Genomic DNA, 27730 nt, shown 5'->3' on the forward strand with positions numbered 1-27730 from the left:
TAATAATGCAATTAATTAATTAGCCAATTGAATAAAATCAAATTAAAATACTTAGGAGTATTCAGTATCTTGTGCTTAATATACATGCTCACAGGACTTATGCATAGGCATTGAAAGAAGATCCTACACTGTATCATTAAAAAAAATCACATCTGGATTTTCTGCACACTTCCTGTGTGAGCTTGGAGAAATTTCTTCCTTGCTCTGTCTGTTTGCCCATCTTTAATAATACTTAACCAGCTCACAAGGTTGTTGTGAGGGGTAATTAATAATATTGTACAGTGCTTAGAGTTTCTGGATGGAAGTACTATAAATAGTACTCCAAAGACCTATAGAAGAAAGTAAAACCTTGGCCAAGACAAATTCCCATGTTCCCTTGATTTATTTTAGTAGTCCACTATACCCTATAAACTTCTTGTTCCACTAGAGCTATCCCATCCCTCCCAGTTAAGCCCTGAATCACACAAGAGTCTAACAAGAAAGAAGCTCTAATGTGGTTGAATGTGAATTTTGCAATTCCAGCAACTTTGTGAATACACAGTCCCCTTGGCCTATTGGGCTCTACAGTGACACAGTGCTCATGTGCTATAAAGAAGATTTTCAGGGGATGTTTGGCAGGGTTGACTTGGAGACAGTGCCACAAGCAGTACTAGGTCAAAATGTGCCCTCTCTGAAATCAGAGATAGAGCCTGCATATGCTTCAGAAGGCTGTCTGTTTGGAATGCCTTCCTAGGCTGAGTATCTGGATCCTTGCCTTGAATTAATGCAAGCCAGTGAGAGAGAGAATATTAAAGAACAGCAACGCCAGCTGTGATGAGACAAAGCAGCAAACCCCCATTATGTACATTGGCTGTTCTGGAACATAGTTTTTGGAGAGGGATGAGGTAGGTATGCTTCCTAGAGCCAGAGGTGGATTAAGGATTTGTGGGGCCCTCAGTCAGAGCAAGTGAGGGGGGCCCTCTCCACCCCTTCTGCCTGCAGTCGACCCTCCTTCGCCCCTGGCACTCCTGGTCTTCTAGTCCAGTCCCTTGCACTCAAGGCAGGACTAAGTATTATCTAGACCATCCCTGACAGGTGATTCTCTAACCTGCTCTTAAAAACCTCCAATGACGGAGATTTCACAACCTCCCTAAATAATTTATTCCAGTGCTTAACCACCCTGATAGTTAGGAAGTTTTTCCTAATGTCCAACCTAAACCACTCTCGTTGCAGTTTAAACTCATTGCTTCATGTACTATCATCAGAGGTTAAGAAGAACAATTTTTCTCCCTCCTCCTTGTAACAACCTTTTATGTACTTGAAAACTGTTACGTTCCCACCAGAGTCTTCTCCAGACTAAACGAAAACCCAATTTTTCCAATCTTTCCTCATAGGTCATGTTTTGTAGACCTTTAATTATTTTTGTTGCTCTCTGTATCTCTGTTTTCCACTCTATTTATGGGCCAGATATGAAATGATCCTGATTTTAATGTGGAGCTTTTCTTCATCGAGCTTAATGCCAGAAGGGAGCACTGTGATCATCTAGTCTGACTTCATGCGTAACACTGGCCATTTAGAAGTACCATTGTTTTCCAGTCTGCTGCAATGGCTTCCTCAAGACATATAGATATGTCTAAATATCTAAGGTACACAGACTCACTGTGTCCCCCCAGTCCTAACAAACATCCACTTTTCTACAAGAAGGATATAAATGGAGACCAGATTAGCTTTCCAGGAGAATCCTGAAACCAGAATCTATCAGTAGCAAGTTATATTTCCTGGAGCTAGAGACACTGTGGGGAAGATTCACCACCAGAACCTAGCGGAGCTCAAGTGCAGTGGGGACACAGGACCATCAGGGCACTGGTTGTGGCTCCCTAATTTGAGCTGCCTGGCCCTGGAGCAAGTTAGAGCTCTAATGTCATCATCATCGGCAATCCCTAGATAGCTCTAATGTATGGCACTGATGTAAGGTCCTTTAGGGAGTCTGCTCTGCCAAACCCCTTTCTCTCCCCAACCCTGACACACCCCCAAAACAACTTCTTCCCCCTTTCTGTTGAGGGTGAGGGATGCAGGATGTGGCAGAGCCCTCTTCGCCAGCTTTCCCTGGCTGCAGGTTCCTCTGTACAAGGGGAATCCTCCATCCGCCACCTCTGCAATTTTAAATTCACTTTGCACCAGCCAGTCCAGCCCTTAATTTTGTAAATGAAAACTGAGATTATGCAGCACGAGATGGCAGCCTTTATGGGCCAATCCACACAGGGAGCGTTATACTGGTCTGACTACAGAGGTTTAAAGTCACATCGCACCTTATGTCATAGTGGTCGAAGTCCTCATGTAGACAAGCCCTAAGATAGGTACTGATTTGCAAAACTACTGTGCAGTGCGTCAAAACGATCCCGGTCCGGGGAAGGGAGAAACTGTCAATCTGCCATTCAGCTGGATCAATGTGAATGATTCTTTCTCCTCTTTGTACCTCCGCAGCCCTCTATTTATGGTAAAAATCACCTTTGGTCTGCAGTGTTCCCATGGGAACCAGGATTCCCCTCCTCTCCCTGGCTTGGGTAAGCAAGCCCCTCTTCCTCAGCTGCTGTGGCAAGAGATCTCCCTGATGTGTAGGGGTGGAATATGAATGTGGATGTGAAGGGGCAACTGAGAAGGGGGAAGACACGCAGTTGTAATGGGGATGTAGGAGATACATGAGTGTAATGTGTGTGTGTGTCTAGGTATGCCTGCGTATAATTGGTATGTGTGTGTATGTGAATGCTCACGTTCACATGGGTATGGTGGGGAGCAGAGAGATGCATGGGTACACCCTGGTATAGTAGGGGGTGTAACCGGTGTGTGTACAGGTATAACGGAGGTGTACGGCTGTACCTAATGCACACACATGTAGAGAAGGCATGTAACTGGAGTGTGTACAAGTATATGAGGGTGTATGTGTGTAACCAGTGTGTGGGTGCACACAAGTATACTGGGGGGTAACTAGTGTGCTTACAGATATAATGGGGGTGTATAGGTATAACTGGGGCGTGTGTGTTTGTAGAGGGGATGTAATTGGTGTGTGCATAGGTATAATGGGGATGTATGGGTTTAACCAGTATGTGTATACTAGTATTGCAGGCATGTAATCAGTGTGTGCACAAGTATAATGGAGGTATATAGGTGTAACTGGTATGTGCATGCATACAGGTATAATGAGGGTGTGAGGGTATAATTGGTGTGTGCACAGGTATAATGAGGGTGTATGGGTGTAACTGGTGTGTGTGCATGCACAGGTTTAGTGGGGCTGTGGGGTGTAACCCATATGTATGCACTCAGGTGTAGCTGGGGTACAACCAGTGTGTGCACACACAGGTGTAGCAGAAGTGTAACTGGTGTGTGTGCACACAGGTATAGCGAGGATGTGGGCATGTAACCGGTGTGTGTGTGCACAAGTGTAGCTGGAATGTAACTGATGTGTCCCCAGGAGTACTGGGGTGTAACTGGTGTGTGTGAGTGTGCGCACAGATGTAGGAGAGGTGTAACCGGTGTGTGTGTGCACTAACATGTATAATGGGGTTGTGTGGGGGTGCACAGGTATAGCAGGGGAGTAGCCCGCATGTGTGTGCGCACACAACTATAGCAGGGCTGTGGGGGTGTGACCCATTTGTGTGTGCACAGGTATAGTGGAAGTGTAACCAGTGTGTGGGTGTGCACAGGTATAATGAGGGCATGGGGGTGTAATTGGTATGTGTGCACACAGGTATAGGGAGGCTGTGGGGATGTAACCCATGTGTGTGCACACAGGTGTAGCTGGGGTGTAACTGGTTTGTGTGTGCACACAGGTATGGGGGGATGTAACTGAAGTGTGTATGCACACACAGGTAGAGTGGGGATGTAACTGGTGAGTGTGTGTGCACACAGGTATAGCACGGGTGTAACCGGGATGTGTGCATCCACAGGTGTAGCTAGGGTGTAATCGGGGTGTGTGTGCATGCACAGGTAGGTATAGCTGAGGTGTAACCAATGTGTGTGTGTGTGCACACAGGTATAGCTGGGGTGTAACTGGTGTGTGTGTGTGCGCGCACAGGTGTAGTGCAGGTGTAACCAGGGTGTGTGGGCAGGTATAGTGGGAGTGTTACCGGGCTGAGTGTGCACACAGGTATAACAGGGTGTACCCAGGGTGTGTGGTGCACAGGTATAACAGGGTGTAACTGATGTGTGTGCACACACAGGTGTAGAGGGGTGTAACCCATCTATCTGTGTGCACACAGGTGCAGCGGGGTTTACCCGGAGTGTGTGCATGCACAGATGTAGCTGGTGTACCTGGGTGTGTGTGTGAGCATAGGTGTAGTGGGGTGTACCCGGGGTGGGTGTGCATGCACAGGCGTACCGGGGTGTACCCAGGGTGGGTGTGTGTGCACAGGTGTAGCGGGGTGTACCCAGGGTGTGTGTGTGTGCACAGGTGTAATCAATGTGTGTGCGCGCACAGGAGTAGCGGGGTGTACCCAGGGTGGGTGCAGGCACAGGTGTAGTGGGGTGTACCCGGTGTGTGTGTGCATGCACAGGCGTGCCAGGGTGTACCCAGGGTGGGTGTGAGCACACAGGTGTAGCAGAGTGTGCGCACACAGGTGTAGCGGGGTGTACCCAGGGTGTGTGCGTGCACAGGTGTAGTGGGGTGTACCCAGGGTGAGTGTGCATGCACAGGTGTAGTGGGGTGTAATCCATCTATGTGTGTGCACACAGGTGTAGCGGGGTGTACATGGGGTGGGTGTGCACGCACAGGTGTAGCAAGGTGTAACCCATCTATGTGTGCACATAGGTGTAGCAGGTTGTACCCAGTGTGGGTGTGCATGCACAGGTGTAGAGGGGTGTGCACGCACAGTTGTAGCAGAGTGCACCTGGGATGTGTGCGCACACAGGTGTAGTGGGGTGTACCCAGGGTGGGTGTGCACACACAGGTGTAGCAGGGTGTACTTGGGGTGTGCGCACACAGGGGTAGCGGGGTGTATCCGGGTTGGGTGTGCAAGCACAGGTGTAGCAGGGTGTAATCCATCTATGTGTGTGCACACAGGTGTAGCGGGGTGTACCCGGGGTGGGTGTGCACACACAGGTGTAGTGGGGTGTAACCCATCTATGTGTGCACACAGGTGTAGCGGGGTGTACCCAGGGTGGGTGTGCATTCACAGGTGTAGCGGGGTGTAACCCGTCTATGTGTGCACACAGGTGTAGCGAGGTGTACCCGGGGTGGGTGTGCACGCACAGGTGTAGCAGGGTGTAACCCGTCTATGTGTGCACACAGGTGTAGCGGGGTGTACCTGGGGTGGGTGTGCGTGCACAGGTGTAGAGGGGTGTGCGTGCACAGTTGTAGCGGGGTGTACCTGTGGTGTGTGCATGCACAGGTGTAGCAGGGTGTACCCGGGGTGTGTGCGCACACAGGTGTAGTGGGGTGTACCCGAGGTGGGTGTGCGCACACAGGTGTAGCGTGGTGTATCCGGGGTGTGTGTGCACGCACAGGTGTAGCAGGGTGTACCCGGGGTGGGTGTGCATACAGGTGTAGCGGGGTGTAATCCGTCTATGTGTGTCCACACAGGTGTAGCGGGGTGTACCCGGGGTAGGTGTGTGTGCACAGGTGTAGAGGGGTGTGTGCGCACAGGTGTAGCGGGGTGTACCCGGGGTGTGTGCATTCACAGGTGTAGCGGGGTGTACCCAGGGTGTGTGCGCACACAGGTGTAGTGGGGTGTACCCGAGGTGGGTGTGTGCACACAGGTGTAGCGTGGTGTATCTGGGGTGTGTGTGCACACACAGGTGTAGCGGGGTGTACCCGGTGTGGGTGTGCGCTGTGACACAGCAGGGAGGGGGGAGTGTTGACCTGGGAATGTGGCAGGGGAGTTTCACTCCCTGCAGATGGGATACCTGAGAGCCTGTAACCTGACCCAGAATGGGGATGGGGAGGGGGAGCTAACACTTCTGCCCTGGGAATGTGGACAAAAGGCTGCAGGAGAGAGCCTGCTGGGGGGGGGGGTTAGTTTCAGTTTGGTGCTGGGTGGTGGAATGCAGGGAACCCCAGGGCCGGGGTCTAAGCTCCCTGCTCCCCCAGAAGGACTTGACTGAGGGGTCCTGGTTGTATCCCCAAGCTCTGTTTTAGACTGTGTTCCTATTGTCCAATAAATCTTCCATTTTACTGGCTGGCTGAGAGTCACAGTGAATCCCAGAAAGAGGGGTGCAGGCCCCGGACTCCCGCACACTCTGTGACAACTGGTGGCAGGGGTGGGATCTACTGCACCCCGTGACAGCGCTTCCTGCAGAAAGTGACTGGGGAACAGTAAAATGAAGGGGGATTGATGGGGACCAGGCGTGCTGAAGATTCAGAGAGAGATGGTTTTAGGGGGTGGTTAACCCCTGGGAGTGTGTGAACAGAGAGAAAGACTTTTGCAGTAACAGGGTTCCCCAGGTGATTGCAGCGAGTGGTCCCAGGGGCGGAGGAGTCTGCAGCTCAACCCTGGCAAAGAGGTGGTGACCTCAAGAAGGACTGGCACCCTAAGGGTTCTCCCTAGAAACCGTGGAAAGCTGCCCAGGCCTGCGAGTGGCCAGCAGGGAGATGTATGCTAAACGCCTTAAGAGCGACCTGATGGAGCTGTGCAGGGAGAGGGGGCTGCGCACTGGGAGGTCCACCAAAGAACAGCTGATTGCCCAGTTGGAGGAAAGGGATCGCTTGGATGACCTGATCCCTGTCCCTGAGGGAAGCACCTGGTGGATGCAGCGTGGGCCCTGGGGCCTGACCGGGCTGGGAGGGGTCAGCCTGCTGCCGAGGACATCCTGAGACCCTTCCTACCTATGCCTGGGGGAGGGGTTGGGGGAAGCCCAGTGAATACTGAGGGCACCCTGACCCCGGCAGCCAGCAGGGGATCCTCCTGGCGGAACTCCCCATCCCTGGAGTGGAGGCGGCTGGAATGGGAGAGAGAGATGAAAATGAGGGAGCTGGAGGATCATGATAAACAGCGTCAGCATGAGCGGGAAGAGAAAGAGAAACAGAGGCAGCATGAACTGGAACTGGCCAGGCTGAGGAGCAGTGGGGCCCCCGCTGTGATGAGTGAGGGGGTACCCAAGACTGCTTTGATAAGCTTTGATAAGTGCTTCCTGGCCCAGTGTAAGGAGGCGGAGGACATAGATAACTTCCTGACAGCCTTTGAGAATGCCTGCGAGATGCACAGGGTTGACCCTGCAAACAGGCTCCAGTTTCTCACCCCTTTACTGGAACCCAAAGCCATAGAGGTGTACAGCTGAATGAAAGGGGCGGAGGCAGGGGACTACAAACTGTTCAAAAAGGCCCTGCTCCGTGAGTTTGGGCTGACCCCTGAGATGTACCGGAAAAGGTTCCGGAGTCAGCGTAAAACGCTTGAGGTCACATACCTACAACTGGTCAACCGAATGCAGGGATATGCCTGCAAGTGGACAGCTGGGGTCCAAGCTAAAGAGGATCTGCTTGACCTAATTGTACTGGAGCAACTGTATGAACAGTGCCCTTCCGACCTGAGGCTATGGTTGGTGGACAAAAAGCTAAAGAACCCACAGCATGCAGGGCAGCTGGCCGACGAGTTTGTGAACAGTTGGTCCGGGGGTAGCAGGGAGGAGTCCCAAAAGAACAGGCCCCCCACGATGCAGAAAGAGAGTCACCATGGGTCCTCCTGGTGGGGAAATATGGAGAACCCCCTCCCAAGGGAAACGCCTGGTGTTGGGACCCTCCGACCCGCTAGAGGGGACCAACGTGACCTGAGCTGCTATCACTGTCGCCAGAGAGGCCACATACGGACCCAGTGCCCCAGGCTCAGGGACAGACTGAGCAGACCCAACCTATCCAGGGTTAACTGGGTAGGGACCCAGCTGGATGAGGGGCAGACGACCCAGGCAAGGAGGGCTGCCAGCTTACCACCTGCTCAGGAGGGCAGAGTACCCCAGTCCAGCTTCGCCAGAGGGCTGGAGGCTCTGGACTCAGGGTTCTTGGTTTACAGAGTGGGCACGGGGCTGTCCCTCCGGAGAGAGTGCCTTGTTCCCCTGGAGGTGGATGGGAGGAAGGTCAATGGATACTGGGATACGGGCGCGGAGGTGATGCTGGCCTGGCCCAAGGTGGTGGCCCCAGATTGGGTGGTGCCCAACACCTACCTGACCCTGACGGGGGTGGGTGGGACCCCATTCAAAGTGCCCGTGGCAAGGGTACACCTGAAATGGGGGCCCAAGGAGGGGCCCAAGGATGTGGGGGTGCACCACCATTTTCCCACTGAGGTTTTGATGGGGGTGACCTAGAGGACTGGCCAAGCAACCCCCAGAACGCCCTGGTGGTGACCCGTAGCCAGAGCCGGCGAGGGGCACTGCGCCCCGACCTTGGGGTGGGTACCACACCAGAGGCGCAGGACCCTACCCTGGTGGGGAAGGAGCGCCAAGGGGCACGGCTCAGAGAGGCTGTGGCCTCAGACCCAGCCAATGAGAGGGAACCAGGCCCCATCCCTTCCCCAGCCGCTGAGTTCCAGGCCGAGTTGCAGAAAGATCCCTCCTTGCGGAAGCTCAGGGACTTGGCCGACCTCAGTGTGGTACAGATCATGAGGAGAGGTTGCCAGGAGAGGTTCCTGTGGGAGGAGGGGTTCCTGTACCGAGAATGGGCTCCCACAGGGGAAGTGGAGTCCTGTGGGGTCAGGAGGCAGCTGGTGGTACCCCAGAAGTATCGCCGCAAGCTACTGTACCTGGCCCATGACATCTCCCACTCAAGGCACCAGGGAATCCGGTGCACCTGGCACAGGCTGCTACAGAACTTTTACTGGCCTGGAGGCTTTACCACTGTCCGGCAATATTGCCGATCCTGTGACCCCTGTCAGAGGGTGGGGAAGGCCCGGGACAAGGGGAAAGCGGCTTTGAGACCTTTGCCCATCATAGAGGAACCTTTCCAGAAGGTGGCCATGGACATAGTGGAACCTCTCAGCAAGATGACCCGGTCAGGGAAGAAATACATTCTGGTGGTGGTAGATTTTGCCACCCGCTACCCCGAGGCAGTGCTCTTAGCTTCCACTGAAGCAGACACCGTGGCAGATGCACTGCTGACCATTTTCAGCCGAGTGGGGTTCCCCAAGGAAGTCTTGACAGACCAAGGATCCAACTTCATGTCAGCCCTGCTCCGGTGCATGTGGGAGAAATGTGGGGTCTGGCACAACTGGGCCTCAGCGTATCACCCCCAGTCCAATGGGCTGGTGGAGAGGTTCAATGGGATGCTAAAGATGATACTGAAAACCTTTATGAACCAGCACCTGCAGGATTGGGACAAGTACTTACCTCACCTGCTGTTTGCATACAGGGAGGTACCCCAGGAGTCTACCGGATTTTCGCCTTTCAAACTGTTATATGGAAGGAGGGTAAGGGGCCCCCTGGACCTGATGAGAGACGAATGGGAGGGGAAGGCCACTCCTAATGGAGAGTCAGTGGTGGAGTATGTCCTGATCTTCCAAGAGAGACTTGCTGAACTCATGGGCCTGGCCAGGGAGAATCTGACCAGAGCCCAGAAGAAGCAGAAGGTCTGGTATGACCGCACGGCGCGGGCCCGTGCCTACGCCACTGGGGATCAGGTGATGGTTCTCATCCCCGTGAGAAAGAACAAACTACAGGCCACCTTGGAGGGCTCGTTCAAGGTTGTCAAGCAGCTAAATGAGGTAAACTATGTGGTGGAGCTGTCGAACCGGGCCCACCACCGCCAGGTGTACCATGTGAATATAATGAAGCCATATTATGCCAGTGGGAAGGTGGTGTTGGCTGTGTGTGGACACTGGGAGGAGCAGGGAGATGACCCTTTAGTAGATCTATTCCCTGGGACCAGAGCTGGTTCACCCCTGGAAACAATTCCCCTCTCGGATCAGCTAACCCCTGCCCAGCAAGCTGAGATCAGAGGGGTGCTGCATCCCTACCGACAGCTGTTTTCCAACCAGCCTGGATGCACTAATCTGACTGTCCACCAGGTGCAGACAGGATCGCACCTGCTGATAAGATGCTCCCCCTTCCGAGTCACAGGGAAAACGGCTCAGGACCTGGAAAGAGAGGTCAGGGACATGCTGGCTTTGGGTGATCCAGCCATCTGCCAGCCCGTGGGCCTCGCTGGTGGTGCTGGTCCCCAAAAAGGACGGGTTGATCCGATTCTGTGTGGACTATTGGAAGCTCAGTGCCATCACTGTATCTGATGCCTACCCCATGCCCATGCCTGATGAGCTCCTAGACAAATTGGGAGGAGCTCGATACCTTACCACCATGGACCTTACAAAGGGCTACTGGCAAGTGCCGCTGGATGCAGATGCCCGGCTGAAATCGGCCTTTATCAACCCTCTGGGGCTCTATGAGTTCCTGACCCTGCCTTTCGGCCTCAAGGGAGTGCCGGCCACCTTCCAGCGCCTGGTGGATCAGCTACTGAGGGGGATGGAGAGTTTTGCTGTGGCGTATACTGATGGCATCTGTGTCTTTAGCCAGACCTGGGAAGACCATGTGTCCCAGGTTAGACAAGTGCTGGACTGACTCCAGGAGGCTGGGCTGACTGTAAAAGCGGAGAAGTGCAAGGTGGGGATGGCCGAAGTATCTTACCCGGGCCATCGGGTGGGGAGCGGCCGCCTAAAGCTGGAACCAGCTAAAGTGGAGGTGATCCGCGACTGGCCTGCTCCACACACCAAAAAGCAGGTCCAAGCCTTTATTGGGTTGGCAGGATACTACTGAAGGTTTGTGCCCAGCTTTAGTGCCATCGCCATCCCCATCACTGAACTATGCAAGAAGGGGAAGCCAGACAAGGTGGTCTGGACAGAGCAGTGCCAGGAGGCTTTCTGGGTGCTGAAGGAGGTTCTGGCCAGTGGCCCAGTTCTGGCAAACCCAGACTTTGACAAGCCCTTTATGGTGTTCACAGACGCCTCAGACGTGGGACTGGGGGCGGTGTTAATGCAGCAGGATGAAAAGGGGAAGAGACACCCCATCACGTACCTGAGCAAGAAGTTGCTACCCCGGGAGCAACACTACGCGGCCATTGAGAAGGAGTGCCTGGCCATGGTGTGGGCCCTCAAGAAACTAGAGCCATATCTCTTCGGACGACACTTCACCGTGTACACCGACCACTCTCCCCTGACCTGGCTGCACCAGATGAAAGGAGCCAACGCCAAACTCCTGAGGTAGAGCCTGCTCCTGCAGATTATGACATGGACATGGTCCATGTGAAGGGAAGTGCCAACATGATAGCGGATGCGTTGTCCCAGAGAGGAGGCCCTGAACTTCCCTAGGTCACTGGTCAGAGTGACCCCGCTCAGTTCAGTCTCGAAGGTGGGGAGAGATGTGACGCACCAGGGCAGGGGGAGTGTTGACCTGGGAATGTGGAAGGGGAGTTTCACTTCCTGCGGATGGGATACCTGAGAGCCTATAACCTGACCCAGGATGGGGAGGGGGAGGTAACACCTCTGCCCTGGGAATGTGGACAAAAGGCTGCAGGAGAGAGCCTGCTAGGGGGAGTTTTAGTTTCAGTTTGGTGCTGGGTGGTGGAACACAGGGAACCCCAGGGCCGGGGTCTAAGCTCCCTGCTCCACCAGAAGGACATGACTGAGGGGTCCTGGTTGTACCCCCAAGCTCTGTATTAGACTGTGTTCCTATTGTCCAATAAACCTTGCATTTTACTGGCTGCCTGAGAGTCACAGTGAATCCCAGGAAGAGGGGTGCAGGCCCCGGACTCCTCCACACTCTGTGACATGCGCGCACAGGTGTAGCGGGGTGTCCCCGGGGTGGGTGCGCGCGCCCAGGTGGAGCGGGGTGTCCCCGGGGTGGGTGCGCGCCCAGACGGAGCGGGGTGTCCCCGGGGTGGGTACGCGCCCAGGTGGAGCGGGGTGTCCCCGGGGTGGGTGCGCGCGCCCAGGTGGAGCGGGGTGTCCCCGGGGTGGGTGCGTGCCCAGACGGAGCGGGGTGTCCCCGGGGTGGGTGCGCGCCCAGACAGAGCGGGGTGTCCCCAGGGTGGGTACGCGCCCAGGTGGAGCGGGGTGTCCCCGGGGTGGGTGCGCGCCCAGGTGGAGCGGGGTGTCCCCGGGGTGGGTGCGCGCCCAGGTGGAGCGGGGTGTCCCCGGGGTGGGTGCGCGCGCCCAGGTGGAGCGGGGTGTCCCCGGGGTGGGTGCGTGCCCAGACGGAGCGGGGTGTCCCCGGGGTGGGTGCGCGCGCCCAGACGGAGCGGGGTGTCCCCGGGGTAGGTACGCGCCCAGGTGGAGCGGGGTGTCCCCGGGGTGGGTACGCGCCCAGGTGGAGCGGGGTGTCCCCGGGTGGGTGCGCGCCCAGGTGGAGCGGGGTGTCCCCGGGTGGGTGCGCGCCCAGACGGAGCGGGGTGTCCCCGGGGTGGGTACGCGCCCAGGTGGAGCGGGGTGTCCCCGGGGTGGGTACGCGCCCAGACGGAGCGGGGTGTCCCCGGGGTGCGTGCGCGCCCAGGTGGAGCGGGGTGTCCCCGGGGTGGGTGCGCGCCCAGGTGGAGCGGGGTGTCCCCGGGGTGGGTGCGCGTGCCCAGGTGGAGCGGGGTGTCCCCGGGGTGGGTACGCGCCCAGACGGAGCGGGGTGTCCCAGGGGTGCGTGCGCGCCCAGGTGGAGCGGGGTGTCCCCGGGGTGGGTGCGCGCCCAGACGGAGCGGGGTGTCCCCGGGGTGGGTACGCGCCCAGACGGAGCGGGGTGTTCCCGGGGTGGGTGCGCGCCCAGGTGGAGCGGGGTGTCCCCGGGGTGGGTGCGCGCCCAGGTGGAGCGGGGTGTCCCCCGGGTGCGTGCGCGCCCAGGTGGAGCGGGGTGTCCCCGGGGTGGATACGCGCCCAGGTGGAGCGGGGTGTCCCCGGGGTGGGTACGCGCCCAGGTGGAGCGGGGTGTCCCCGGGGTGGGTGCGCGCCCAGACGGAGCGGGGTGTCCCCGGGGTGGGTACGCGCCCAGGTGGAGCGGGGTGTCCCCGGGGTGGGTGCGCGCCCAGACGGAGCGGGGTGTCCCCGGGGTGGGTGCGCGCCCAGGTGGAGCGGGGTGTCCCCGGGGTGGGTGCGCGCCCAGACGGAGCGGGGTGTCCCCGGGGTGGGTACGCGCCCAGACGGAGCGGGGTGTCCCCGGGGTGGGTGCGCGCCCAGGTGGAGCGGGGTGTCCCCGGGGTGCGTGCGCGCCCAGGTGGAGCGGGGTGTCCCCGGGGTGGATACGCGCCCAGGTGGAGCGGGGTGTCCCCGGGGTGGGTACGCGCCCAGGTGGAGCGGGGTGTCCCCGGGTGGGTGCGCGCCCAGACGGAGCGGGGTGTCCCCGGGGTGGGTACGCGCCCAGGTGGAGCGGGGTGTCCCCGGGGTGGGTGCGCGCCCAGACGGAGCGGGGTGTCCCCGGGTGGGTGCGCGCCCAGACGGAGCGGGGTGTCCCCGGGGTGGGTGCGCGCCCAGGTGGAGCGGGGTGTCCCCGGGGTGGGTGCGCGCCCAGACGGAGCGGGGTGTCCCCGGGGTGGGTGCGCGCCCAGACGGAGCGGGGTGTCCCCGGGGTGGGTGCGCGCCCAGGTGGAGCGGGGTGTCCCCGGGGTGGGTGCGCGCCCAGGTGGAGCGGGGTGTCCCCGGGGTGCGTGCGCGCCCAGGTGGAGCGGGGTGTCCCCGGGGTGGATACGCGCCCAGGTGGAGCGGGGTGTCCCCGGGGTGGGTACGCGCCCAGGTGGAGCGGGGTGTCCCCGGGGTGGGTGCGCGCCCAGACGGAGCGGGGTGTCCCCGGGGTGGGTACGCGCCCAGGTGGAGCGGGGTGTCCCCGGGGTGGGTGCGCGCCCAGACGGAGCGGGGTGTCCCCGGGTGGGTGCGCGCGCCCAGACGGAGCGGGGTGTCCCCGGGGTGGGTGCGCGCCCAGGTGGAGCGGGGTGTCCCCGGGGTGGGTGCGCGCCCAGACGGAGCGGGGTGTCCCCGGGGTGGGTGCGCGCCCAGACGGAGCGGGGTGTCCCCGGGGTGGGTGCGCGCCCAGGTGGAGCGGGGTGTCCCCGGGGTGGGTGCGCGCCCAGACGGAGCGGGGTGTCCCCGGGGTGGGTTTCCCGCAGCAGCGCAGGTCAGGGCTCCGCGCGGGGGACCCAGCAGCTGGTGCCGCGCCGCCCGTGAGCTGCCGTTCAGCGCCCAGCACACAGAGGGGTGGGCAGGCGGCGGCAGCAGCCTCCAGCGCCCCTAGCTCCGCCCTTAGGGCCGTCCCAGGCGGTCCAGCTCTTAGCCTGGGCAGGAGCCGCCGAGAGCCTCTGCTCAGTTCAGCTTCGCGCAGCGCCGGGGAGCCCCGCACGGCTCTGGCTGGTGCCTCCGCCCCGCCGGGTCACTGTGCTCCTGCCCCCTCTGAGGCTGCACCCCTGCGCCCGAGGTAAGAGCGATCGCGGCTGGCCGGGCTGCTCCAACTTTCCCCGGTTCCTCCGAGGCTGGGGCCGCCGGTCAGCCGGTGCCGGTGCTGGAGAATCCCGTCCGCTCCTCTGGGCGCAGACCTGGGGCGAGGCTGGGAGCCTCCCGGCAGCTCCCCGCCCTCCAGGCAGCCTGGCACGGTCAGGGGGGCGCTGATTGCCCAGCCCCCGCGGGCTCGGGCATGGCATGGAGGTGCCGGGTGTACTTCAAACCGCCCCGCAGCAGAACTGCAGAGTGCGAAGCCCCCTGGGGCTCTTTGCTGCAGGAGGAGCTGGGACCCTGGAGACCTGAAGCCAACGCGCCGTTTGCTGCCACTGACCCTTTTCTGAACCGAATAGCTAAAAAGCCCCAGTGACTCCTGGCAGCCTCTGTGTTTATTGGAACAGAGCTGAAAAGAAGAGTGTAATTTAACTTCCAGAGTTCTTAACGGATGTTATATAGCCTCCTCGCTCTCTCTGCCTAGGGACAATTTTTAATTTAACACAGACCCTCTGTATTTCCCCATCTTCAGGTACTATTATTATTTGTCTAGTAGTGCCCACACTGTACTTAGTTGCTTTCCTACAGAAAAGCAATCACTGTATTAGATGTATATGGAGACTGCCCCGTTCCTATAAAAGAAGGCTTTATCTTGATATGGTGAAAATGTACTAATAATAATGCAGATAACAAATACTAGAGTGTAGAGTTTGAGCAGGATTAAGAGTAAAATCTGAGTTATTTTATCAAAATGAAAAGCAGTTTAGAAACTCGCTATATGGTGCCAGGTTTTGGGATTGTGCAGCGTTACTCTGTGTGTGTGTGTGTGTTTGAGAGAGAGAGATCCATCATTTGGGGCTGAATGAAGGATGAATTAAAGGAGTGTCTGCTCTAACTCCGACTTTCCTTGCTTGCTTGCCTTCTACAGTAAACCTGATTTCCCCCCATTTTTAAATTAATTTGCTTTATTTTGAAACAGTTATAAAGAGAGAATGGGGAAAGGAAATCCAGGCGTGCCAATGTCACTACCTTGTACTTCTGTTTTAACCCATGCTATAGAGATGTTGTGATGTGTATGAAGAAGCACTGAGATTTGGTGCACCTGAATGATGCCCCTGTTATCAGTCCCAATGTGCTACGGTGCTGATTGAAAGTAGGTTCCAGAAGGATTAACACCATACATTGTGTCAATGACACATCCTTTGGGCTCAGAATTTCTATGCCAAGTTTAAAACGCAGGTGAGCATTTTTGAAGTTATAAATCGTAAACAAAGGGGTAGTCTGGGAATAATGTAACACAATACAATGTACTGAATTAAAAATAAAAAAAATGATAATTCTTTAAAGAGTCCTTAGAGTCATGGTGACTGATGAATTGGAATAAATACAGCTAGGATGACTTGTAAATTTTTTTAAAGATATTGCTTGATAAGTTTTATATTTAAAATTAATCTTTAGATTTAGTCCTGTAGTCCTTATTGCAAGCAAAATTTCTATTGAAGTCAGAGGAAATTTTGCCTGATTAGGGACTGTGGGATTGGATTATTTATAATATTCTGTAATACTTATAGTATTAGGGGGAAAATCTCAAAAGTGATGTAGAAAAAATAAGTGTATTTATATTCCAAAATGGAAAAAATTGTATTCTGAAATGGGAAAAAGAGTGAAGACTGAAATAATATACTTCAAAAAATTCCAAATATTGGAAAGTCTGGAAACAAACAGGTTTCAGAGTAGCAGCCGTGTTAGTCTGTATTCGCAAAAAGAAAAGGAGTACTTGTGGCACCTTAGAGACTAACAAATTTATTAGAGCATAAGCTTTCGTGAGCTATAGCTCACTTCATCGGATGCATTTTCAATGAAGTGAGCTGTAGCTCACGAAAGCTTATGCTCTAATAAATTTGTTAGTTTCTAAGGTGCCACAGTACTCCTTTTCTTTTTGGAAACAAACAGTTAAGAGATCACTTAACTACTTTCCCATTGCTATGTAATCATTCAGCCATTTCTGTCATGCCACATGATTTTCACTCTTGTCCAATCTTAACTCCCCCCCTAACATTTTCAAAAAATGCAAAAGTGAAAAACATCAAACTACTAAGAGATGTAAAATTGTTTTTTCTGTTTGAGAGGAATAGAATTTCTCTCACTGTTGCACTAATAGGATTATTATTACTCGCTACTAAACATATGTATGTACACCATTACACAATACAGTTAAAAATAAAAATGTGTAAACTCTCTCTATATGCACATTAATCTGCAACAGCATGTAATCAGCACCCTGTATAAAACAAAACAGATCAATCATTCCAATTCTGTTCATAAAAATATTCTTCTATTCTACCAACCATTTGATCAAAAAAATGTATGGCACTCTGCCATGGCTAAATGCACTCTGAAATTATATTCCTTTCAAAATCTTTGCATTTAATATACATACATAAAAATCAGCAATAGGCATCCAGCAACATATTTCCGTTACTGAACCAAACAAGGGAAGAAAGTTACGCTTGGATGGATGATGTAAATCATGGAGGAGGATAGAGTGAAGAAGAATTTTTAGATAGTAGGGAAGAGTATGGATCTCTTTAATTGTTCATTTCCAGACAACTGAGTTTGAAAACTGGGTTTATAATGGGAAGCAACTTCAGCTTTAACTATGGGGTAGCTACTGAAGCTTCACTTCAGGATCTACCGGCCTACACAAATGAACTGAGAAACTACGAGTTATCTTGTGCAGCTGCCGTGTCACCCGGTCCAGCTAATCCCCTGTATTGGAGACATGCCGTTAATCAAAATGCAACAAACCCCCTATTTTTTAAGTTTTTTCACCCATGTGTACCACCACCATGTTATCATTATGTCATGTCTGATGACAATATTATTATCCTATAGGATCAAAGGCAATGTCACACTAAAATTAGAACAAATCTTCTGGTTCTCTTCTGGAGAAAATTAACAAATAAGGCCCAGTTCTGCAAGGTACTGAGCACCTTTTGGGAGGACTACATAGTCTCAAATCCACTGACTTTCATAAAGTGGAGGAGGCCTAGCCCTCTAGGCTCAAAGGCCTGATCCTGCATCAAAAAATTCAATGGGAGTTTTGCCACTGGATTCCAATGGCGCAAGATCAGACCTATATACCTCTATGTGCAGGAAATTAAACAAGCCTTTCTCCTCTTTATAGTTATTGAGGCTCATTACCCTGTAAGGTTCAGTATATGTATTTACCCTGACCTTGCAGTAATCACTGTCTTTAAGAGGCTTTTATACTAGGGCAATTTATAATAATGATTTAAAGCAGATTAATGTAATTGGCAGGTAATCCAATTTTATAATCAAGTTTGTCTTGTAATTTTGACAAAGCTATACTGCACTCTTTGCTTGAAAATGTATTAGTACTAAATTGTGATGAATTGATGCCACATGGTGCTTTAGTTCTTAGTAACACAGCCATAGTTCCTCCTCCTGCTTCCAAGGCGTACCTTCTTTCAGGCATCACAGTCCTTGTAGAATACTATCTGTTAATATGCAGTGTACTCAGTAGCAAGGCAATTGCCATTTTAGGTGGGATCTCATAACATTCAGGTCAATTGATTGTTCATGTTGTGAAGTAGGCTGTTGTGTTGTGATTGTCCATCAGTTTTTCTTTAAATAGTTCAGGCTTAGAAATTATGGTATTAAATATTTTGGGACATTTCTCAACGTTAGTCAGTAAAAGCCGGTATTAAACGATAACCCTGCCTTGTAAAAAATGTATACTGTTGCCAGAGTCCCAGGGTACTCAATGCATGTTATCAAAAGCTTGTTCAATTCACTGTAATTGAGTTGAGTCATCATTGCCCACTGTCAGGAAATATTTGACCTTTGGCATCAAGTAGTGAGACTTATTTATCCCCTATATTTAAGGGGTATTTGGGGATTAATAGAGTATGGGAGGTGTCAGGACTCCTGGACTTCTATTCTCACCCTGTCATTGACTTGCTGTATGATGTTCAACAATACCTTTAATTTCTCTGTGCCCAAGTTTCCCAGTCTGTATAAAAGGGGAGTATAATTTTATTGTCCTTGCATGTTTGTGATTAGTGTGTTTAGTGCTGATCAGTCCAGAGAGTAAGACTCATCTCAGAAGACAAAACTAATTAACAGTTCACCTCAAAAACAGTAGGTTAGCATGTCATGGCAATGCAGAGTGGTGCAGGAGATTAATGTAGTTCTTGTTTTTAGCATTTAATACATCATAGGATGGGCCTCTTGAAATACGTGCCTTTTGCTCAAGGGTAGCATTTTCAAAAGTGCTCTCAAGTCCCATTGGCCCTTGGGAAAAGTTTAACTCCATGCCTTCTAGAAGAAGTAGTATTTTAAGAGGATTCTCGTTCACTATATACACTGAACATCTTTCCATACCCTTGAGTACAAACTGTTCAGTGTTAGAAACAGCCATTCTTCTAAACTGTTTCACCCAAGATAATTCCCTGTCAGAAGGGGCCAATGATAGAGCATGGGGTCAGTATTTAATACTGTTTCTTTGCACCACTTAGTGATAGGACATACTGTACAGTTTAAAAGCCTTTCTGGCTATGCTACAGGTCAGTTCAACGATGAAGATCTCAGATTGTAGCACAAGATGTTGGAACCCTTACTGTGTTAGTTAGAGAAGAGACACATTCTGCAAAAGTCCTGAGGGATGATTCTACAAACCAACCTTTCAGTAATCAGATGTCCAAAAGTACATATGTGGTAACCCCATGATAATTCCAAATGTAAAAAAATAATCCCCCATTAGTCCATTCTTTGCAATTTTTGGGTTTTGTCTCTGCTTGTCTATTCACCATACTACTTCTTGAAACACATTTCTGAATGATTTTTTTTTTTACACACATTGTGTGATTTCTGTTGTCATCGCTGATGGAAAATGTGGTTAGCACCTGTGACTGTATCGGACTGGAATAATGCAGCAAAAAGATATATAATTTCTCAAATTATACCCCACTAAAGAAAAGTTATTGCTCTTCCAAATATACAAAGGATTCTTACAAAGGGATATTTGTGAAACTAACTCAAACACACCTTAGATTATAATAATAATAATAATAATTAATAATAAAAAATTTGTTCAACAGCTGGATATTTCACCATGCAAACAAGTAAAATTCAACTCCAGGTATGATTTCTACCTTTGACATGTCTGACAACAAGGACCGTCCTCCTGTACTGCTGGCATGACACCAACAGCTGAGGCCAGGAGCTGCCACACTAATGTAGCTCCAGTCTTGATCCCCACCCCTGAGAAATTGCTGGGTAGGAAGCAGTCTACCCTTTAAAGACACCCTCCACCCAAGGATGGATTAAGGCCTAGGCACTATAAATCCATGCCTAAGGCTTCAGTCACATGATGAGGTCAGAATCTCAGTTTTCAGTGGTTTTTTCAACTGAAAGTTTCGAGACCTCATGATTGTGAAGAAAAACCCTCAAATGTGACCTGAGTGTAACTGAGCAGTGTGAACTATCCTACGCATCGGAATGGGGTATTAATCCTATGACCCACTGCGTTGGGAGGTACTGCCAATAGGGCTCTGGGTTAAACGTCTGTTGTAATGTAACTGTTTTATCCCAAAAGTCAGTGTGAGACTTCTCGGGGATATAATACGTAGAGCTCATATAGCACTTCATCCCTGGAAATCAAAGCCCTTCACAACAGATCCTAGGTAACGTTATTCCTATTGTACAGCTTGGAAACTGAGGCATGGAGAGTACAAGTGACTCAACCAAGGTCATAGAGCAGGTTGTAGGCAAACCTGATAAAACCCAGGTCTCCTGACTCCCATGCAATAATTGGAGCACATTGCTTCCTATTACACGTTAGTTATTTCCCAGAATCACAATCTCTCTGTGACGTGGGGCGCTGTCTTTTATAATAACGCCACTATGCCAGGAAGTGGTTTTTAAGCTCCCATTCTGTGCAAGTAACTCTGATATTCTACATTTTGAGGCTGCTTCACAGAACCAACTTTTTCTCTAAAACAATAATTTAAGATGAGATAAATCTAATTTAGATTCCAAAGAGTTGGGTCAAGACTGAGGCTGGAAAAAATGACAATCTCCATGTCATATTGGAACTTGCTTTTAAAGAGATCTGAAGGAGAATTTTTCAGCAACACTTACTGCATCAAATATTACTAAAGGTAAGGATGAGTAGGCAGGGGAAGGAAAAGTTCAAAAACCCTTCTTCTAACTCCATGTCAAGGAATTGCAGGAGCAGTTGATGTCAGATATTTATTCCCTCTTGTTCTCTTTGACGTTGGTTAATAAACATCTTGAGGAAAATGGGGAATATGTATATAGGGAAGAACTAAGTGTGATCTAGAGCCCCCATTATGCACAACATTAGAACCTGTGTCTAGGTGAACTATCAGCATAAAAATATACTATTCGGTCATCAAATAGGTTAAAAGAGCAGAAAATAAATTCTCTTTCTCCAGGGTGGGCTGTGATACCAAAATAAAATTACCATCCTTAATAGAAAAAATAATAAGCAATGAGCCACTGACTAATTCTCTGGCTCCCAGTATTCTTTGTGGGGGGGGGGAGGGGAAGAGGGGACAGGTAACCCAAAGGTCATAGGTCCCCAAATTGTGGGAGTGCCCCCGGGGGGCACAGAGGAACATTCGGGGTGCACATTGGGGGCTTGGGCCAGCCTCCGTGAGGGGTGGGGAGGGAGTGCCACCCAGCCCTGCTCTGCCCCCAGCTCCATTCCGATCCCAGTCATGGCCCCCCACCTCCCAGCCCAGACCATGGCCTGGCCTCCAGCCCCAGCTTAGCCTCTGACTCCCAACCGTGGCTTCCGGGGAGGCGGAGGCAAATAGATTCCATTACTGGTAAGGGGGGATGTGACAGGAAAAGGTTGGGGACCACTGCCATAGGCACTGGAACTAGTGGTGCTGAGGTTGCGCAGCGCCGCCTGGCTTGAAGTGGTTGCCATCATGTACAAGGTTGCAGTTTGGTTCAATGGCTCTCTGCAACCCCGCTATACAAATTGTTCCAGAAGCCCGGGGGCAACCGCAGTTTGCAGCAGCTCTTCAGAGCCACAAGATGGCTGAATACCTCTGCTGGAAGGTTAAGACAAGTGACCAGATTGAGGGAGCAGAATCCATGGGTTAAATCCTTCTGGTTCCCAGCAGTCTTTGGGAGAGAGAGAGCTGAGATAGACAGACCAACCCCGTTAGCAGCTGCTCTTCAGAGCTAGGAGGGGTTTGTTAAATCACTCAGGTTCCCAGCGTTGTCAGGATGGGGAGAGGTATGCAGGAAAATAAGGAGAACAGAGGTTCTCAAACTGTGGGTCGGGACCCCAAAGTGGGTTGTGACCCCCTTTTGAATGGAGTCACCAAGGCTGACTTAGACTTGCTGGGGCCTGGGGCTGAAGCCTGAGCCCCCTGTCCAGGGCCAAAACCAAAGCTGGAGGGCTTCAGCCCTGCGCGGCAGGGCTCAGGTTGCAGGCAGCCCCTGCCTGAGGTTGAAGCCCTTGAGCTTCAGCTTTGGTCCCCCTGCCCAGAGTGGTGGAGCTTGGGCTTTGCCTCCTCCCCTCCCCTCCCCTCCTACCTGTGGTTGTGAAGTAATTTTTGTTGTCAGAAGGAGGTCATGATGCAATGAAGTTTGAAAACTTCTGAAGTAGAACCAGGTAGTGGCAGTACCAGCCCCTCTGCTCTCTTCAGTTAAATACTTTAAAAAAAAAAAAAGAGTGACTATTTGTAAAAATTGAGACTTTTTTTTTCTTCAAAGAGTACTATTATGGATCTAAAACAGAGTTTAAGGAGGCAAAGCATTTTGCAGGGAAGGGCAGAAGTAGGTTGTGCCTTCAGGAATAGAAACTAATACCTAGCTCATAGGAATCTCTCCTGCTCTAACAACAAGGTGCCCAGCCTTCTGCCTAGCAAAATGAAACTATAAATCAGAGAGTTGGTGAAAAGGGATGCAAAATTCAAAGACACTTGACTCTCTTCTGCTCCATGTCTCCCCTATTATGACAAGTATCGGGGGTAGCCGTGTTAGTCTGTATCCACAAAAACAACAAGGAGTCGGGTGGCACCTTAAACACTAACAAAATAAATAACAAATAAATCTGTTAGTCTTTAAGGTGCCACCAGACTTCCCATTATGACAGATTGTTTGCAACTACTCTGTTCTGAAATTTGAAAAGGTACTAAATCTAACAATACCCTTGAGACAAGGAATCCATACTCTACCGATTCTATGTAAACCCAGCACTTATTCATAACGTGTGGGTTCTGGAACCAAGAGAAGATAAAAGTTTTAGTTGTTAAGACTTCCAGATTCATTAAAAAATGGAAAGATATGATCCCAGGAAACAGTCAATTTTTCTGTATATGCTGCCAAATCATAGGTGCTAACTTTCCCCAGTGCCTGTGGGTGCTCGCATCCCCCTCCCGTCTCTAGCCCTGCCCCAACTCCACCCTTTCCCTGCCACACCCCTATGCCAACCCCTTCCCCAAATCCCAGCCCTACCTCTTCCCTGAGGGCGCTGCGTTCCCCCTCATACACCCGCCCCGCAAAACAGGGGAGGGGGAAAAGGCAGGCGCGCTCGTGGAAGAGGCGGAGCGGAGGTGAGCGGGTGCAGGGTGGCGGGGCAGGGAGCTTTTTCTCAGTGGGTGCTCCAGCCTCGGAGCACCCATGGAGTCGGTGCCTATGTGCCAAATTAATACAGTTGGTTATCCCTTCTTAGAAAGTGACAAATTAGTGGTTTTCTGAGTTCAGAATATCTTAAAGTTTTAGTGTCGTCTTTGCTGTTAGAAAACATTTCACATTTTCAACTTCTCCTGGGTGAAACTAAGATGAAAGTACTGAAAATAAGCCCTCCAAACTTGTGGATAATATTAAACATTTGAGGCAGAGCATATTAGAGGGAAGAATGAAACTCTGCTCAGAAGTAAAAGAGCTGTTAGGTGACAGGGACAACAAGTGGTAAATGTAGTTTAATACAGATAAACATGAAATAATTCATCCAGAAACAAGGATTTGTACTAACACACATTTTGTAAATGAGGCAATTGTCCAGCACATGGATCATGATAAAGATTTGGGAGCCTCTGTGGGCAAACTGGAACAAATTCAGACCTGGAGTAAGTAGGTACAAATTCATTACATTTTACATCAGGTCTGAATTTGCCCCCATGTTAAAAGTTTTCCTAGTGCACAGGTACAGTATAAAGTCAAACAAGATATTAGGGGGATGGTGTCTTTCCCATTACTCCTGCGGAGTTGCATCAGAGGTAAATTTGGCCTCTAGGTTTAATTAGAAGTGAGAGAAGACCAAATTCTGATCACTACCACTAGTGTAAATCTGTAACAATTGACTTCAAGGTATTATTTTATATTTAGATCTTCTGTAAGTGGAGTAGCAACCACTTTTGCCAAGTCCTACTATATTTGGTCATTGTAGCAGGGTAACGGATTAGAATTTGACCCAGATAATGTACAAAAACAAAGTTACATATATATATGGATGTATTTCAAGATGTTTTTTTCTTCTTGGTTCAATTTGTTTCACTGCCTGTCTGCAAGAAATATACCACAATTCCCCTTACAGATGTCAAGAACTTACCTGGAGGGTCAGATTTTTGATTATACAACCTAGACAGTGTCCGTCTAATCATGTTATGAACTGGTATCCCTAAATAGATATTAACTGAATATCTGTATGAGAGTCTATAATTCAGCCTTTGGTCCTGTTTTATTTAAAATAAATGGAAAATTTTCTATTAACTTCAATGAGACCAGGTTCAGGCCCACATACAGAAGTGTTTTCCTAGTATAACATGTCCATCTATTGCAGTTGATCTATTCTTACATAATATTTTCTTTATCTATCTTTATCATATACATTGTAATCCTTTTGCTTCTACATCACAGGTTCAACAGTGTGACCAATCTTGATTCATACACTCACAGCAAAGCCTCCATCTGTCTCATGGATTATAGATCTAAATTGGTAACTATCATTTGCTTGCAGTAATTATTACCAATTATGTTAACAATTCATATGTTCTCTGCTTTTGCTAAGTTTCCCTTAAAGTACTCTATCATTTGCAAAAATTTGCTTCAGGTTATGGCATTATTTTTTATCATGAACTTTATTCTTTAGGTTACATACCTGGGCTGTAAAAATCCATTTTTGATTGAAACTTGCTATTCAGGATCTGACCAGGATTGAGCATTATTCCTGAGAATGAATAATTTAAAAAAAGATTATTTTTCAGTTGCTCCAGTGCCTAAGACTCAAATTTATATAACTGAAAAATGATTTAAATGTGAGGGGTGTTTAAAATAAATTACCTAGTCCATAACATGGATAAATTTTTGGATGATTTTTAGGAAAAAAGTAGAAATATTTCACTTTTGAAATGTGATTACAGTACATGTGATTAACATTTCTCATGGATTTTTACTAGATTTGTAAGTCCCAGGAAAAGGAAGAAATCTCTTGGGTTATATAGTCCATTTCTGCCCCCCCCCCGCCCCGGCTCCAATTGCTTGACTACAAAATAATTTTAATAACTTCCTGTTGTAGCCCCAGTAGCTCTTGTATAGTCTTGTCTTGAATATCTCCAGAGAGGTCAGAAATGCAGCCTCCCTTGACAGTTTCATCCATTGTCTATTTGAACTTAGAGGCGTGGGTTTTTTCCTAGCATTCTGTTTTCCTGCTTTACTTTAAATGATTCTGCTTTGAGAGTTGACAATAACCCTTCCTTTCCCCATCATTATTTACAGATACCCAGAAGTCAAAACGGTAGGACTCTACTCATCCCCATGTCCCTTCCCCTGATAGCTGCTGCTAACTCTTTCTCCTTCCCATCATGGCTCCCCGTCCCTGGTGACAGACATATTTCTTTTCCCCTCTTCTCTGTTGGCTCACTTTGAGCCCTAGGTGGCAATTAGGAGTAATTGGACAAAAGTATATATAAAGAAAGGAAACTTGGGTTGGAATAAAACAGGAACAGCTGCCTACTGGTGACAGCTGTATTAGGCTGCAGAAAGTTTCTCAAGAAGAGGGGTGGAGGCTCAATTGTTTAGAACACTTAAAACTAGGCTGGACAAAGCACTCGAGAAAATACTGTTGTAAAATCTTTGTGCAGCCTCAAGGAATGTATAAAATGTCCTAATATATGTCTCTCATTGCTACCTTTTGAAATCTTAGCCAGAATAAAAATGCAAATAATCTGGGTGATAAAAGGTGAAGCAGTTAACTATGTTGACATTAAATTTGTCATTATGGTTCAGAGTCAATATCCCATAGAGATATGGGGGCAATTCACACCTCTCAGACCCATTGTTTCTCATTATCTGTTTGCACATTTAGAAGAACATCATTCTGTCAGTTTTTATTCAGACCACCTTTCCACCCTACAAATGTTTTTTTTAAACACAGTCTTATATTATTATTTGGAAACTAATAGATCCTCCAGAGCAGTACACTAGTAGAATTCCATGTAGCTCATACTCACATTAACCCATGTAAAGAATTTAACCACAGGTCCCCCCCACAAAGTTGGTTTTTCTCTGTATAGGAGATATTCTAAGCCAGGCATTAGATTGGGTGGGCACGTGAGATGCACAATACTGGCATTTTCCTGGTGCCCCAGTCAGTTTCTGCATTGCTTTTTGCTGTCTCATACTTGCTTTAGACAGCAATAAGAACAGGAGTACTTGTGGCACCTTAGAGACTAACAAATTTATGAGAGCATAAGCTTTCGTGGGCTACAGCCCACTTCATCGGATGTATAGAATGGAACATATAGTAAGAAGATATATACACATACAGAGAAGGTGGAAGCTGCCATACAAACTGTAAGAGGCTAATTAATTAAGATGAGCTATTATCAGCAGGAGAAAAAACCTTTTGGAGTGATAATCAAGATGGCCCATTTAGACAGTAGACAAGAAGGTATGAGGATACTTATCATAGGGAAATAGATTCAATATGTGTAATGACCCAGCCACTCCCAATCTCTATTCAAACCCAAGTTAATGGTATCTAGTTTGCACATTAATTCAAGCTCAGCAGTTTCTCGTTGGAGTCTGTTTTTGAAGCTTTTCTGTTACAAAATTGCCACCCTTAAATCTTTTACTGAGTGGCCAGAGAGGTTGAAGTGTTCTCCTACTGGTTTTTGAATGTTATGATTCCTGATGTCAGATTTGTGTCAATTTATTCTTTTGTGTAGAGACTGTTCGGTTTGGCCAATGTACATTAGACAGCAATAGATGTTCTGAAATAAACAAAAAATTGCTTTTTTGCTTATGTTCAGTACAACATTAATCCACATTATGAAAAGGTTCTAAATATCTATCTATGCTAAAGAACATGAGTTCAGAGCTATTGCTTTATTGGGTATGTATGTATGTATGTATGTGTAATATATAATGACTTCGTGAGGGACTAAATAATTTGGGAATTGACATACAAATCAAAGATTCTATATCTTCATAGTTCAAATCTAATCTGAGTCAATAGTAACTGAAAGTTGTTACCATCTGATGGTGTGATGGCTGCCATCTTGGTGGACACTAGGGGTTGAACCAGGGATCTCTAGAGCTAAACACATAAGCCTTTACAGATTGACCTGAAGAGCCAGCCTCTGTAGCTGGGCAGTAGCAGACTTGCATACACTGTGGATCTGGTGCAGAGCAGGACACACAACACATACTGAGCCTGACCAGTAGTGGGCTTAATGGCTCTGCGATGATCTATGTGAAATGTATATGGCAGTTTCAGTCCAATTCCCAATAAACGGACATCCATGCTGGGAAAAACAACACTACAGTTGGCATTGTTGCTGGCATTCTCAGTGGAGATGGCAAGAACTGAATGGATGATAGAGACAAAACTACCCTCTCACCCTAGAGAGGATTAATGCATATTGGTGGGGGAGAGGTGAGGAAGCTGTCATTGCCACTAGATTTTCTGAGTAGCAGCCATGTTAGTCTGTATTCGCAAAAAAGAAAAGGAGTACTTGTGGCACCTTAGAGACTAACAACTTTATTTGACACAAAAGCTTATGCTCAAATAAATTTGTTAGTCTCTAAGGTGCCACAGGTACTCCTTTTCTTTTTTTTACTAGATTTTCTGAACTTCTGATGTAGAAGATAGAGGATTTAATTCTCTAGAGATTTCCATTCCATTCCACTAGCACTAAATTCACCTGGACATTATTAGTATGAACCACTATGGCAATTCCTACCTCCTTACTGGGAATCAGGGCACTTGGCACTACATATTTTCCCTTAATGCCAGCTTCTGTCCTAGTTGGGATTGAATATAATTTGTGCTGCAGCTGTCTGACGTGCTTTGTTATTGCAGATTCCCCTGTTGTTGT

General features: G+C 49.9%; 1 protein-coding gene across 3 annotated transcripts in view; it reads left to right on the plus strand.

Annotated features, from left to right (window-relative positions):
• Window positions 1–14158: 14158 nt before the first annotated feature.
• The window catches only part of RAB3B (RAB3B, member RAS oncogene family), a 126456-nt gene continuing 112884 nt past the window's right edge, over window positions 14159–27730 (plus strand). Inside the window, exons 1-3 of one of the 3 annotated variants that reach the window (XM_038414969.2) lie at window positions 14159–14328; window positions 15402–15581; window positions 24270–24348. In XM_038414969.2, the coding sequence (XP_038270897.1) occupies window positions 15562–15581; window positions 24270–24348 (99 nt within the window). In that variant the 5' untranslated portion in view covers window positions 14159–14328; window positions 15402–15561. The remainder of the gene's footprint in view (window positions 14329–15401; window positions 15582–24269; window positions 24349–27730) is intronic. The other 2 variants (XM_043490853.1, XM_038414970.2) reach the window with 2 other exon arrangements.

Source organism: Dermochelys coriacea, chromosome 8, assembly GCF_009764565.3.
Source record: "Dermochelys coriacea isolate rDerCor1 chromosome 8, rDerCor1.pri.v4, whole genome shotgun sequence".
Classification (NCBI taxonomy): Eukaryota; Metazoa; Chordata; order Testudines; family Dermochelyidae; genus Dermochelys; species Dermochelys coriacea.